Here is a 13,682-nt window from a genome sequence, read left to right as displayed (position 1 = left end):
TCATAGTCAACCATACTAACACCCGTACCATTTTCCATTTCCAAGAATTATAACATTCCCATTTTCCAGTCCTAATCGTGAGATAACCAAAATTAATTTGATACGAGTAGCAACGGCGCGATGTAATCGTTGTCACTGAGCACGCGTATCTACTAGATCACGATTCACGATAATCCATGAAATTGAACGTAGAGCACGTCTGGTTCAAGGCAATTTCATACAGCATAATGAGATCGTTATCAACCCATATTCGGCTCACTGCTGAGCTTGAGTGTCCTCTCAGAATGAGAGGGTCAGGCCAATAGTCCACCACGCTGGCCCAATGCGGATTGGCAGACTTCACACGCAGAGAAATCAGAAAAATCTCCAATGCTAACTTGTGCGTGTAGGATGAAAATCCACACCCCATTCGGTTTCTACACGACTTCGTACAGGAACGCTAAATCATTTAACTTTTTCGGTAGGGTGGTAACTAAGTATGGCCGAAGTATCCTACCAGCCAGACCTAGATCAATTGCGAAATCCTCAGTCAGCCCAGTCGGGGATCGAACCCAGGACTTCCGTCTTGTAAATCCACCGCGCATACCACTGCGCCACGGAGGCCGTATATAACTTTGTAGGACGTGTTAATGCGTGGAACTTACTAAAGTTGCTCTGTTTCTAGCCGATGGTTCTCTACTTTAATTTTTTTTAGAGTACTTGTTGGAAATATTGTCTATGCATCTACATCACTTTTATAATCTATTATGGAAACACTCATCTGTCATTCTATTGTCATATGTGTTTTTTTTTGGCTCTTTCTCTTTGTTCTTGCCAGCCATGCGGTGATAACCCAAAACCCATAATGTTGTAAATTTAATTCAATAAAAGCAAGTTTGATTCTTGAATTGATTTGTTTTATCGTGCTCCACTCGCTGATTTTACCCTGCGACAGGTTATTTGGCCCAGGAGAAAATATCGCCAAAACTGTAAGTACAAGTGCGATACGAATACAGCACGACATTCGACAATGACTTCAAATGAATCAAATATGGGCGTAAATAATTCTCCTAACCTGAACTTCATTGAAAAATTAGAGGGTTTAACAAACTATACTAACTGGAAATTCGCTATGAAAATGCTTCTTGTTCTGGAAGGCTTATGGAATTGCGTTGAAGGCACGGATACGGACGCCGCACGTGGTAACAAAGCGTTAGCTAGGATTTGCCTCGGCTTACAGCCTGCCCTCTTTCAACATGTGCGAGGATGTACTACAGCAACTGAGGCATGGAAAAAACTTGCAGACTGCTTTGAAGACAAAGGATTATATCGACGTGTCCTTCTATTACGCCAACTACATCGGATTGAATACAGTCAATACCCTAATATGTCTGATTATATAGACGGTGTCATGCGGTTGGTACAACAACTTGCTGATATAGGGAAGATTGTGGATGATGGAGAAGTGGCAGAGATTTTACTGTCAGGTCTACCTCAAGAATATGATGTTGTCGTATCCAGCCTTGAGACAGCATGTTTAGCCAATAGCTTGACCAGCGAGGTGGTTAGAATGCGTCTACTGCAAGAAGATCATCGGCGAAGTACCAATACCAACTCAACAGCTTACATCACAAACAAGAAAAAAGGCCTTAATGTCAGCTGTACATATTGCAGGAAAAGCAATCATACAGTTCAGCGCTGCTTCAAGAGGAAGCGCGACCAAAAGAATCAAAAAGAGAAGGAAGAACACACCATGGTTGCTTCTGCATATTCAGCGACAACTGCTGCTGATGACTTTATTATTGACTCTGGTGCGTCTTGTCACATGGTGAAGGATGACAAGCTAGTGATAGACGCTAAGGATAGAAGTTGTAATATCTCTGTAGCAAACGGCTAAAATGTATGTAGCAAATTTGTTGGTAATGTAATACTTTCTCCAGTTGTTAGTTTAAAAAATGTATTAGTTGTTCCTAAGCTTTCTAACAATCTAATGTCTGTTAGTCAAATTACTAATGAAGGTTATGTTGTTGTTTTCCTTAAGAATTCTTGTACTGTATATAATAATTGTAAGATCACAGGCAACCAGATATTTTCAGCAACTAAAGTAAATGGGCTATATAAATATAAGTTGCAAGATCGACCATTACCCCAAATAGGTCATTCTATGTCCCTTCAATCTAGGCAGGGAACCATGAGTGCCAATGCTGCAGCTTGTGCTCCCTTGAGTCTATGGCACAAGCGTTTGGGTCACCTTAGTTACAAAGGTATGTACACACTTGGTGGTGGAAATCAATGTAAAGGTGTCGTTTTTCAGAATCAAAACAATGAGCCAAATAGTTGCGTTTCTTGTCTTACTGGTAAGATGCATGAGTCATCTTATCCCCGGTCAAGTACAAAACGTGCTACTTCTCCATTGGACCTGATCCACAGCGACGTATGTGGCCCAATCCAAGTCAGCAGCTGGGGTGGAGCTCGTTTCTTGCTTACCTTCACTGATGACTGTACTAGAAAAACCTTTGGTTACCTTATGAAGAATAAATCAGAGGTAAGTTCCCATTTTATTCATTTTAAAAAAATGTGTTGAAAATCAGACTGGTTTGCATATTAGTGTTTTGATCTGATGGAGGTACTGAATTCTGTAATAAGACTATGTGACAAGCAGGAAGGAATTGTTCACCAAACCTCAGTGCCTTATTGTCCTCAACAAAATGGGCTAGCTGAGCGTGTTAACCGTACAATTTTTGAGAAAGCTAGGTCTAGCTAGCTAGTAGGTCCATGTTACAGGAATCAGGTCTATGTGAACGTTTTTGGGGTGAAGCTGTAATGACAGCTATTTATTTAAAAAACAGGTCTCCCACTGCTTCCCTATCACATAAAATTCCTGAGTGTGAATGGACAGGGTCTGATATTGACCTTAGTCACCTGCGCGTTTTTGGATGTGTAGCTTATTCTCTAATACCTGGTGTCAAACGACGCAAATTAGATGCTAAAGCAAAGGAATTTATATTTGTAGGATATGGTGAAACATGCAAGGGTTATCGTCTTGCAGACCCTCTTAATCCCAGTAAGGTTATTCATTCTAGAACTGTTGTTTTTCATGAGAATGAATTTTATGGTAAGAAGTTACCGCAGGCTGAGGCTAGAAGAGCCAATTTTATTTTATTTGACAATTTTATAAATGATAATAATTCATTAATTGATCAAAATAATTCTACTAATAGTGATATTATCTGTGATACTAGTTGTAATGATAATGTAATTAATGATAATAATAATTCTACTATTAGTAATAACCAGCATATTATAGATAATAATGTGGTTACAGATGTGACTTTAAGCCAACCAGTGCTGTCACCTTTGTCGGACGTTTACCGTACTGCCAGTGAAGATTCTGCAGAGGATATTGATGATGATAGTGAGGTGCTTTCTAGCCCTACAACTACGCTGTCACCCTCTACATCTCAAGGAGGAGAGATATCAAATAATTTAGATTCTCTTACCTCTAGGCCAGTCCGGAGCACCCGAGGTAAGGTGCCACTAAGATTTAATGATTATGATCTTTCTGGATGATCCCCCCACTTACCAAGAGGCAATAAATTCTCCTCAAAAGGATGAATGGCTTACAGCTATGAGGAGTGAGTATGACTCTATGATTAAAAATAAAGTTTGGGAGCTGGTTGATCGTCCAAGCAATGTAAACATTATTAAAAATAAATGGGTTTTTAAGAGAAAATATGACTCAACGGGTAACTTTATAAAATTTAAAGCTAGATTAGTTGCCTGTGGTTATAGTCAAAAAGAAGGGATAGATTATGCTGACACTTTTTCACCTGTTGTTGGGCATTCTACTTTGCGTATTTTGTTCAGTATTTCAAATCAGTTGAATTTAAATATGGACCATATAGATGTCACCACAGCCTTCTTAAATGGTGAGTTGAATGAAATTATATATATGGAGCAACCAACTGGTTTTAAATCTGACAGTACTAGCAATAAAATATGTTTATTAAAAAAGAGCCTATATGGTTTAAAACAAGCAAGCCGTATGTGGAATTCAAAAATACATAATGTTTTGTGTAGCAATGGGTATGTGCAAAGCAAGTGTGAACCCTGTATTTATATAAATAAGTCTAAACATAAATATGTAATTATAGCTTTATATGTTGATGATCTATATGTATTCCATAATAATAGTATAGATAGTGTTTTGGGGTTATTACAAAAGCATTTTGAAATTCGACATTTAGGAGAGCTTAAGAATTGTTTAGGCATGAATATTACAAAACAAAAAGACACTCTTTTTATAGATCAGTCAGAATATGTAAAACGTTTGCTGGCTAAGTATAATATGAGTGAGTGTAAGACAGTACTTACACCACTAGCTGTAAATACTAAACTTGATAAATCAAATAAACAAAGTCTAGAAGATGATGTTTATAGGTATAGACAATTATTAGGATCTTTAATGTATTTATCTGTCTGTACTCGACCTGATATATCATATGCTTGCAGTCAACTTAGTCAATACATTACATGTTTTGATATAGATCATTGGCGTGCTGCTAAACGTGTTCTAAGGTATTTGGCAGGAACTATAAATTATGGACTTTGTTATTCTAAAGTAAATAATTTAAGTGTAGATGCCTTTACTGATGCAGATTGGGCTAATGATCTGTCTGATCGTAAATCCTACACAGGTTTTGTTATTAAATTGGGTGGCAACGTTGTCAACTGGGAATCTAGAAAACAGCGTTGCATTGCCTTGTCTAGTACGGAGGCTGAGTATTTGGCAATTAGTGATGTATGTAAAGACATATGTTTTGTTCAGAACTTCTTAACAGAAATTTATGACAAAAATTTAAGTGTTACAGTATACAATGATAACCAAAGTGCTCAGAAATTGCTGCTAGTAAAGGAATACTCACATAAAAGAACAAAACACATAGATTTGCGCTATCATTTTGTAAAAGATCTTGTACAAAAAGGTATGATAAATGTAAAGTATTTACCAACAGAAAAAATGTTAGCGGATGTGTTAACTAAGCCTTTGTGTAGTAATAAACATTATAATTGTGTGAGAGAGATAAATCTCAAAGAAATCAAATAGTGTCAGTTTATGTTAATATTATGGGTTTCACAGTTCATCTGCTGTCATAGTTTGTAGTACCTATGTGTTTGCATATTTACTAGAATGAATACATGTATTTTCTTTTATATTAGTATATAAAGGCATGTATTAAATATGATACTTGTTTTGTTTGTAAAAGTATCTGATGTAGAGCATAAGGAGGAGTGTTGGAAATATTGTCTATGCATCTACATCACTTTTATAATCTATTATGGAAACACTCATCTGTCATTCTATTGTCATATGTGTTTTTTTTTGGCTCTTTTTCTTTGTTCTTGCCAGCCATGCGGTGATAACCCAAAACCCATAATGTTGTAAATTTAATTCAATAAAAGCAAGTTTGATTCTTGAATTGATTTGTTTTATCGTGCTCCACTCGCTGATTTTACCCTGCGACAGTACTCTCATTTATTCGATCATTATCATCATTATCAACCCATATTCGGCTCACTACTGAGCTCGAGTCTCCTCTTAGAATAAGAGTGGTTAGGCCAATAGTCCACCATGGTGGCCTAATGCGGATTGGCAGACTTCACACACGCAGAGAAATCTCTGGTATACAGGTTTTTCCTCACGACGTTTTTCCTTCACCGTTTCAGACACGTGATATTTATTTCTACAAAATGCACACAACAAAAAAATTAAAGGTGCATGCCCTGGACCGGATTCGAATCCACACCCTCCGCAATCGGAGGCAGAGGTCATATCCACTGGGGTATCACGGCTACGACACGGCTTCTCATTTCTTAATTTGTCAATAAAATACAAATATTAACGTAAAAAAAACTAATAATATTAAATACTTACATCTCTATCAGATACCTACCGGTATGTATGTAAAACCTTTCCATCACCCTTGAAGACAGCTTATGGTATCCATAAAAATGCCTCCGCGCCTACTGAGCGACATTCATAACATTGGAAGGCGGATTCCTGAGGCGCCATGATCATTGCTTGTCCTTGAGGCTTGAGACATAAACTGGAACGTTGTGTGCATACTTATTATATTAAACTTAATCAGACAAATTATAATCTATATAACTCTATACTAATATTATAAAGCTGAAGAGTTTGTTTGGTTGGTTGAACGCGCTTATCTCAGGAACAACTTGTCCGATTTGAAAAATTCTTTCAGTGTTAGATAGCCCATTTATCGAGGAAGGCTATAGGCTACATATTATCCCCGTATTGCCACGGGAATGGGAACCACGCGGGTGAAACCGTGCGGCGTCAGCTAGTCATAATGTATAGTTCTTGTGTCGAGCTGTTTGTTACCCAACTCCAGGACAACAGAATAGCGCTTTTTCAAAACGGCTGGACTTTATGAATTTTTGTATTCATATCGGGCATCTGAGAATCGGCCAAACATCTATTTTTCATACCCCTAAGTAATTAATTTGAAAGGCAAAAGGGTAAATTAGTCCGTTTACAGTAATAAAATTTGTTATAAAATAATGCATTATTGCGAAGATTAATTGTCTTTTTTTTTAATTTTGACATCATTTTTGCTTTTAATATCTTATGTTTGAATATCTTAGGAGATATTATAACAGTTTTAAAATAACAAAATAATGCTCCAACAGATAACTACACCCGTAACAGCTACATTTATGATGATGCTAAGTAGGTAGGTAGTAGTACCAAGCCGCGCGACTCCGACTTCCGCGGACGAAGTCGCAAGTGTCAACTAGTTTTACAAAAAAGGAATACTCTACTAGTACTAGTACTAGTATTCACTACAAAGCGCAGTGTTGGTAGACCCCCCACCAGGTGGACTGGCTGCATCCAGCGAATCCCTGCGACTCGCTTGGTGTCGTCAGTCCACCTGATGGGGGGTCGACCAACACTGCGTTTTCTAGTAAATAATATAGGTACCAACTAGTAGATTCGTATTAATATTCGTATTCGTACTAGTAGATTAGTCGCAGGGATTCGCTGGATGCAGTCAGTCCACCTGGGGGAGGGTCGACCGACACTGCGCTTTCAGTAGACGTCCATCGGCTGATATGATGATGATGATGGCCATGGATGATTGTATGCAGGTGGCAAGGAAGCCAAGCCACTTTGCCACTCCGTCAATATACTCGTAGTTATTTCACTGAATACGTTTTATTACTTTAGATTTATTAAAGTGCCATCACAATCACAAAGCCCCAGCAGATCGACTACTCGGTCGGTCGGTTTGAACTTTTTTACTTAATATATGTTTCAATTAATTTTAATTTGAGCAATGATCCATACTCTATGTACTCGTGTATGTATGTACTTACTCATACATAATAGCACGCCAAATCTGTATCGCCTATGTAATATGATTTTTTGACGGCCTCCGTGGCGCAGTGGTAAGCGCGGTAGGTTTACAAGACGGAGGTCCTGGATTCGATCCCCGGCTGGGCTGATTGAGGTTTTCTTAATTGGTCCAGGTCTGGCTGGTGGGAGGCTTCGGCCGTGGCTAGTTACCACCCTACCGACAAAGATGTACCGCCAAGCGATTTAGCGTTCCGATACGATGTCGTGTAGAAACCGAAAGGAGTGTGGATATTATCCTACTGCTAAAAAGTTAGCCCGCTTCCATCTTAGATTGCATCATCACTTACCATCAGGTGAATTGTAGTCAAGGGCTAACTTGTAGAAAAAAATGAAAAAAAAATTATTACCGAATGCATATTTAAATGCATCCTGCAGAAATAAGTCGAATAATTCCAGTAATATACCTTTTACTCTCTGCAACGGCAATTCTGTTCATATCATCTCAGGTCTATGAAGGTGTTAATAATCATAATCAAGTTTTATCAGATTTCGTATGACTAAAGCAGTAAATAAAACAATAATATTCCGCCGTCGCATCCTTTATATTGCATGAAAACAGAACTAGATCTCACAATACAAAAAATAATCTTGTACAATAACCATGTGCTGTAATTGGAATACAAATGGAAGTTCCCAGTTTCATCACAACGAATGCAACCTATCCTCTAAAATTAAAAATAATGAATGATGAGATGAAAAGCGCCACCTATGCATATATCGTTAAGATGTTGTGTAGCCCTCGACAACGACACGGGTGACATGCTGCTCGACGTTAATATAATGATGCAAACAATACAACTTATCTAGCTAACTAGAAATTAAAAGGTAAGTATATCATCGAAACTTAAAAACGTCCTAACTCTTGGACAATATTCAGTAGACCGCGTATCCCGCGGCACGGTTAATCTTTCACGTAACGATAAAACTTAGAAACTATTTTATGAGGCCCTTCGCCTTGAAAAGGTCCCGCATGAGCCCCTTCAGATAGCGGATCTCGCGCTGCAGGTCCGAGCACTTGTCGCCCAAATCGGTGTGTCGCTTGCGTAAGCTCTGCTCCTCGCTGAGCAACACTTCGATTTCGGCTTTCTTTTTTTGGCGGTAACGGGTAGCAGCGTTCTTGTTTTGCTCCTTCTTGCGCGAGCGGCGGTCGTCTACGTTCCGGGAGTAGGGCTTGGGACGCCCGGAGATGCACCAGTCGTCGTCGGTGGACGAGCGTGGCGACGACGGCGGCGACGAGCGCGGGGACGACTGCGGGGACGGCGACGCGCTGCGGGAGGGTTGGGGCGAGGCGAGCTGCGCGGCGCGGTGGCGGACCAACTCCTCGAGCGCCTGGCTGTCGTAGTCCGGCGCGACGGTCCAGTCGGGCTCCGATAGCGGCACTAGTTGGATGGCGGGCGCGAGCGGCTCGCACTGCGCCTGCGCCGCGTAGCTCAACAGCAGCTGTGTGGCGGGGCCGGGGGGGCTCTGCGGCGGCGTCAGGTGCGTCAGCTCCACCGCCCCGTACACCGACTCGAACTCGCGCAGGAGCACCTCGGTGGGCTGCGGCGCCGCCGGGTAGGCCGGGGCCGCCGGGGCCACCGGCGCCTCCACGCGTTCGGACACTTGAGATATGTTCTCGAAAATGGGTAGATCCACTTTCTCTTCTAGCCAATTTTGGAATATGTTTTCTGTAAAGAAAAGAAAACTACGTTAATATACATTAGCAGAACCTCGAAGTTTTATTCGCGCAGCTCCCATTGCCATGGGAATACGGGGATAAAATATATTATTTTTTTTTATTCTTTACAGTTAGCCCTTGACTACAATCTCACCTGATGGTAAGTGATGATGCAATCTAAGATGGAAGCGGGCTAACTTGTTGGGAGAAGGATTAAAATCCACACTCCTTTCGGTTTCTACACGGCATCGTATCGGAACGCTAAATCGCTTGGCGGTACGTTTTTGCCAGTAGGGTGGTAACTAGCCACGGCCGAATATAGCCTATGTTACTCCCTGATAATGTAGCTTTCTATTGGTAAAAGAATTTCTCTAATCGGTCCAAAAGTTTTTTAGTATATTCCTTGCATACAAAAATACAAATCTTCCCTCTTTATAGTGTAGATTGATCCTACAATCTTAATGAAAATTCCTAGGACACCAAATGAAGGTCATTAATATCACAGTCCACATTACATTTTTCTTAAGTTTAAAATATTATGTAGCCAACCGATAACACTATCAACGCTATTTACATAAATAAATACTGTTTGGATATTACCATTTTAATTTTTAAATTGTTTTCTTTGAGATAAAATAAAATAATCACAATATCTTAGTAAGACCTTAAAAAATTCACGTGATCCGTTTTATCTATAATATAATTTTTTTCAGTCGATAAAGCTTTTGAAATGTAGAGCAAAATACAGTTTCTACATTTGTATTAAAGCAGAAATTGTTGCTTTACTTTTAATACTATTTTTAGCTTGGCTAGTTCGTTGATGACACTCCTATGAAATGCGGGCGACGGGAGGAAAAACTGCGCGGGTGTGAAATCGTGCGTGTGGGGAAGTGAGGTGCATCAGTCGTGGGTTTTTCATTCATCGCTACACGCCCCCCCGGGCCCGCGTTGACCATCGGTAGTGTTACGAACGAATTTGCCAAGCTACAGATATACAATTTTGCGCCTAAGCACATCCTTTAAAATGATAATAATTATAAAAGAATTAAACAAACACTACACACTGATAACATTATAAAGAATACGATATGGAAACAAAAAGAAACACCGAACCAGTTTGAACCAGCAACTGTCTCATACATTATATTTATTTTATTATCGTCACACAATCAAATGTTTGCTTTGGTATAATTGTAAACGGATATGTGTAAATATTAGTCCAACATACGGCGTTAATTCGGCCTTCCCAAACATGCTCTCATATGAACTGATATTGCGAAATTAATGAAACAAATCACTACTTACTATGTAACACTACTGAGTACCTAGTGGGAGGTTTTAATGTTTTCACACTGTGACTATAAGATAAATATACTTTATTTGCACACCACAAAGACAAAAACAAGTGAAATAAAAAACAAATTAGGAGGAGATCAGCATACAAAAGGCGGCCTTATCGCTAAGTAGCGATTTCTTCCAGGCAGCCTTCGGTTTAGGAAAACTTAAGGAAATCAACAGGTGGCGTAAAACAAAAATAACCATAGTATTAGTAATACACATACATACAAATAATCGCGTAAACGTAAACGCGAATTTGTAAGGAATTGAAACAGTTGTGCAATAGTGCCACTAGATGGCGCTATTTAAATTCCTTACAAATTCAGATTTACGTTTACGCGATCGTCACAGTGAAAACATTGAAAACTCCCACTAGGCACTTTGTTATAAAGCGGTAAAGTTTGAAAGGTAGTATAATTAATCCCTAGATCTACTGAACTGACTTTAAAAATGTATTCAACGGAAATCCACGTCATTTGTGAGTGTCACGAGCTATATTTTATCCTCGTATTCCTAAGGAAACGGGAATTACGCGGAGAATTCGCAGAACGCCTGCTAGTCGGCAATAGAAATCGTGGTTTTAACCCACAGAATGCGAAAAAGAAACCCCCCTTTTACGTAACAACAATAATTAATAATATTTGATGAGACTTGTTTATGTTGAATGAATTACTACTAATAATAATAATTAGCTATCAATAATTTACTAAGGGATTTCCCTAACATGAAAATTGTTCTTTAAACCTCAAACCCTGATAAGAAATATTTAACTTTAAAATTTTATTTGTGTTGGGTATAGTTAGACAAACAACTAGATAAGCAATCAGTAGGTATAAATAATAATATGCTCATACTCGTATTAACAATTTTTTGTTCTAAACATTCCCAAAAACGTTTTGTGGCATTGTAACAAAAGAGCTGTGATAGCCCAGTGGATATGACCTCTGCCTCCGATTCCGGAGGGTGTGGGTTCGAATCCGGTCCGGAGCATGCACCTCTAACTTTTCAATTGTGTGCATTTTAAGAAATTAAATATCACGTGTCTCAATCGGTGAAGGAAAACATCGTGAGGAAACCTGCACACCAGAGAATTATCTTAATTCTTTGCGTGTGTGAAGTCTGCACAATCCGCATTGGGCCAGCGTGGTGGACTATTGGCCTAACCCCTCTCATTCTGAGAGGAGACTCGAGCTCAGCAGTGAGCCGAATATAGGTTGATGACGAACACAAGTCGCTGGATACAGCTAGTCTTAATCCTTAATACGAAATGGAATGGGAGTATTTTTGCTTATTTGTTAAGCTTTCAAGTCTTCAACCGACCATCGTGGCTTTATTACGCGTTGTTTGGGATTTCATCATGAAAAAAGTACAGAGAACAGATAGAGCAAATTTGCCTGCCATTGAGTTTAATTTTAACGCAAAAGAAACCGCGGATAAAGGCTAGTCATTTGTCATATGTAAAGTTTCTTTAAACGTCACTATTATCTGAAGATAAAATAGGTATAGAAAGTTATCCTTATTAAAGGATGCCATCACGGACTTTTATTTAGATCGTTATTAGAGGAAGGAACAATGCATGATTTTTTATATCTCGAAGGGCATATTAGGCAGCGTTTCTATGATAACTCTTATGCGGTTTTTACTATTTCCGACACTTCCATTTATCGTCATTCTGGGCAAACTACGAGTAAATACCAGAAACTTCCTAATAAATATTCTATTGGTGAACACGGCATGAAAATCCGTTCTCTAGTTGAACAGTCAAGAAGGCAGAGGCTTTGTTTTATCATATACTTTTTAGCAGACGCCCGCGACTTCATCCGCGTGGAATTCACTTTTCACAAATCCCGCGGGAACTATAGATTTTCCGGGATGAAAAGTAGCCTATGTGTTAATCCAGGGTACAATCTATCTTCGTTTTGAATTTCAGCGAAATTGAAGTTAAGTAGTTGCGGCGTTAAAGAATATCAAACATCCAAACAGACATACATATAAACTTTCGCATTTATAATATTCAATAAATTCTTAATAAGCGAATGTAAGCATTTTGAATGTAAAAGTATCGCTGGATACAAAACATAATCTCATGTTGCACGCTCAGCAAAACACCATAAATAACAAATCAATTACTGGCGAACAATCGTTACGCCGCAAAAGAAAATCAATTGTCATTAATTATGATTTGAGCCTCGCTATGGTAATTGAATTCGTAATGTAACCCTATTATATTCATAAATAGAGCAAAATATTAATAATTACAAAATTAATTATTAATATTTTGCTCTATTTATGAATATAATAGGGTTACATTACGAATTCAATTACCATAGCGAGGCTCAAATCATAATTAATGACTGAATTAAAAAAAAGAAAACATTTTCTTTTGCCTTAACAATAGCTGTTATTAAAACGAATTACCAATTGTTACAAAGTTGTAGAATAAGGTAAAATTAATAATTTTTAATTTATATCCATCAATTTACAATTTATCATTTCTCAAATGTTTTCATGAAATAAATAAATCAAGTGATTAAGAATATATAATTTTCATATGATAATTCCTAATTGCTCATTCAATCAAACCGTGTATATAAATTTGATAAGTACGAGTATTTGCCGAAATCTAAAGTTAGGTCAAGTTATAACTTAAATATTTATTGTGCCCGGCCATATATCACCTAACTTTAGCTAAATAGCGATACTTATTGCTTTAAAAAACACAATTTTTGATGGGAAAAGTAGATTTGAGTCTACCTACAGTCAAATATACCCTAATTTTTTTATCTATTTAATAGGTATAAGGAAAATATATGTTATTTTGATAAAATACGGAAATATGCACCACGTGGACGAAAAGGTTGTGGGCGTGATCCAGAGATACAATAACAACAAAGATTACTTGTTATTAATACTGCACGCATATTTATATGACATTAAAACGTTTTCATGTTGATTTTCCTTATAAAATGTGAAACGCAATAAACCACATAAACATACACTTAATGATGAATGTGATAATATGTAGAACGATTTGTGCGGCAATATAATCGACGGGTATTTTTATTATAGAACAGGAGCCTATCGCAACTAGACCATCCTCATTTTATAAAAATCTTAAAGTTCATTCAAATGTCAGCCCATACTCTACCATCTCGTAAGTATGAGAGGCAAGTATAGTTTGTTTGGCGGCTTTGGGATGTAGCCGGTTTCAACCGTCCAAGTGTAAAGCGTATGTTTTTTTAAATTTCCCTTGATATAATTTTGAGAAAT

The 13,682-nt window shown here is 38.2% G+C and overlaps 1 protein-coding gene across 1 annotated transcript in view; it reads right to left on the bottom strand.

The window, feature by feature from the left end:
- Positions 1-7,940: 7,940 nt before the first annotated feature.
- LOC112051663 (activating transcription factor of chaperone) overlaps positions 7,941-13,682 on the bottom strand; it is a 33,113-nt gene continuing 27,371 nt past the window's right edge. The window contains exon 5 of the mRNA XM_024090391.2: positions 7,941-9,084. Coding sequence (XP_023946159.1) covers positions 8,351-9,084 — 734 coding nt within the window. The 3' untranslated portion in view covers positions 7,941-8,350. The remainder of the gene's footprint in view (positions 9,085-13,682) is intronic.

The sequence above is a fragment of the Bicyclus anynana genome, chromosome 15 (genome assembly GCF_947172395.1).
Source record: "Bicyclus anynana chromosome 15, ilBicAnyn1.1, whole genome shotgun sequence".
NCBI lineage: Eukaryota > Metazoa > Arthropoda > Insecta > Lepidoptera > Nymphalidae > Bicyclus > Bicyclus anynana.
Note: the sequence above shows the minus strand (reverse complement) of the source record. Positions and strands in the feature narration are given on the sequence as shown.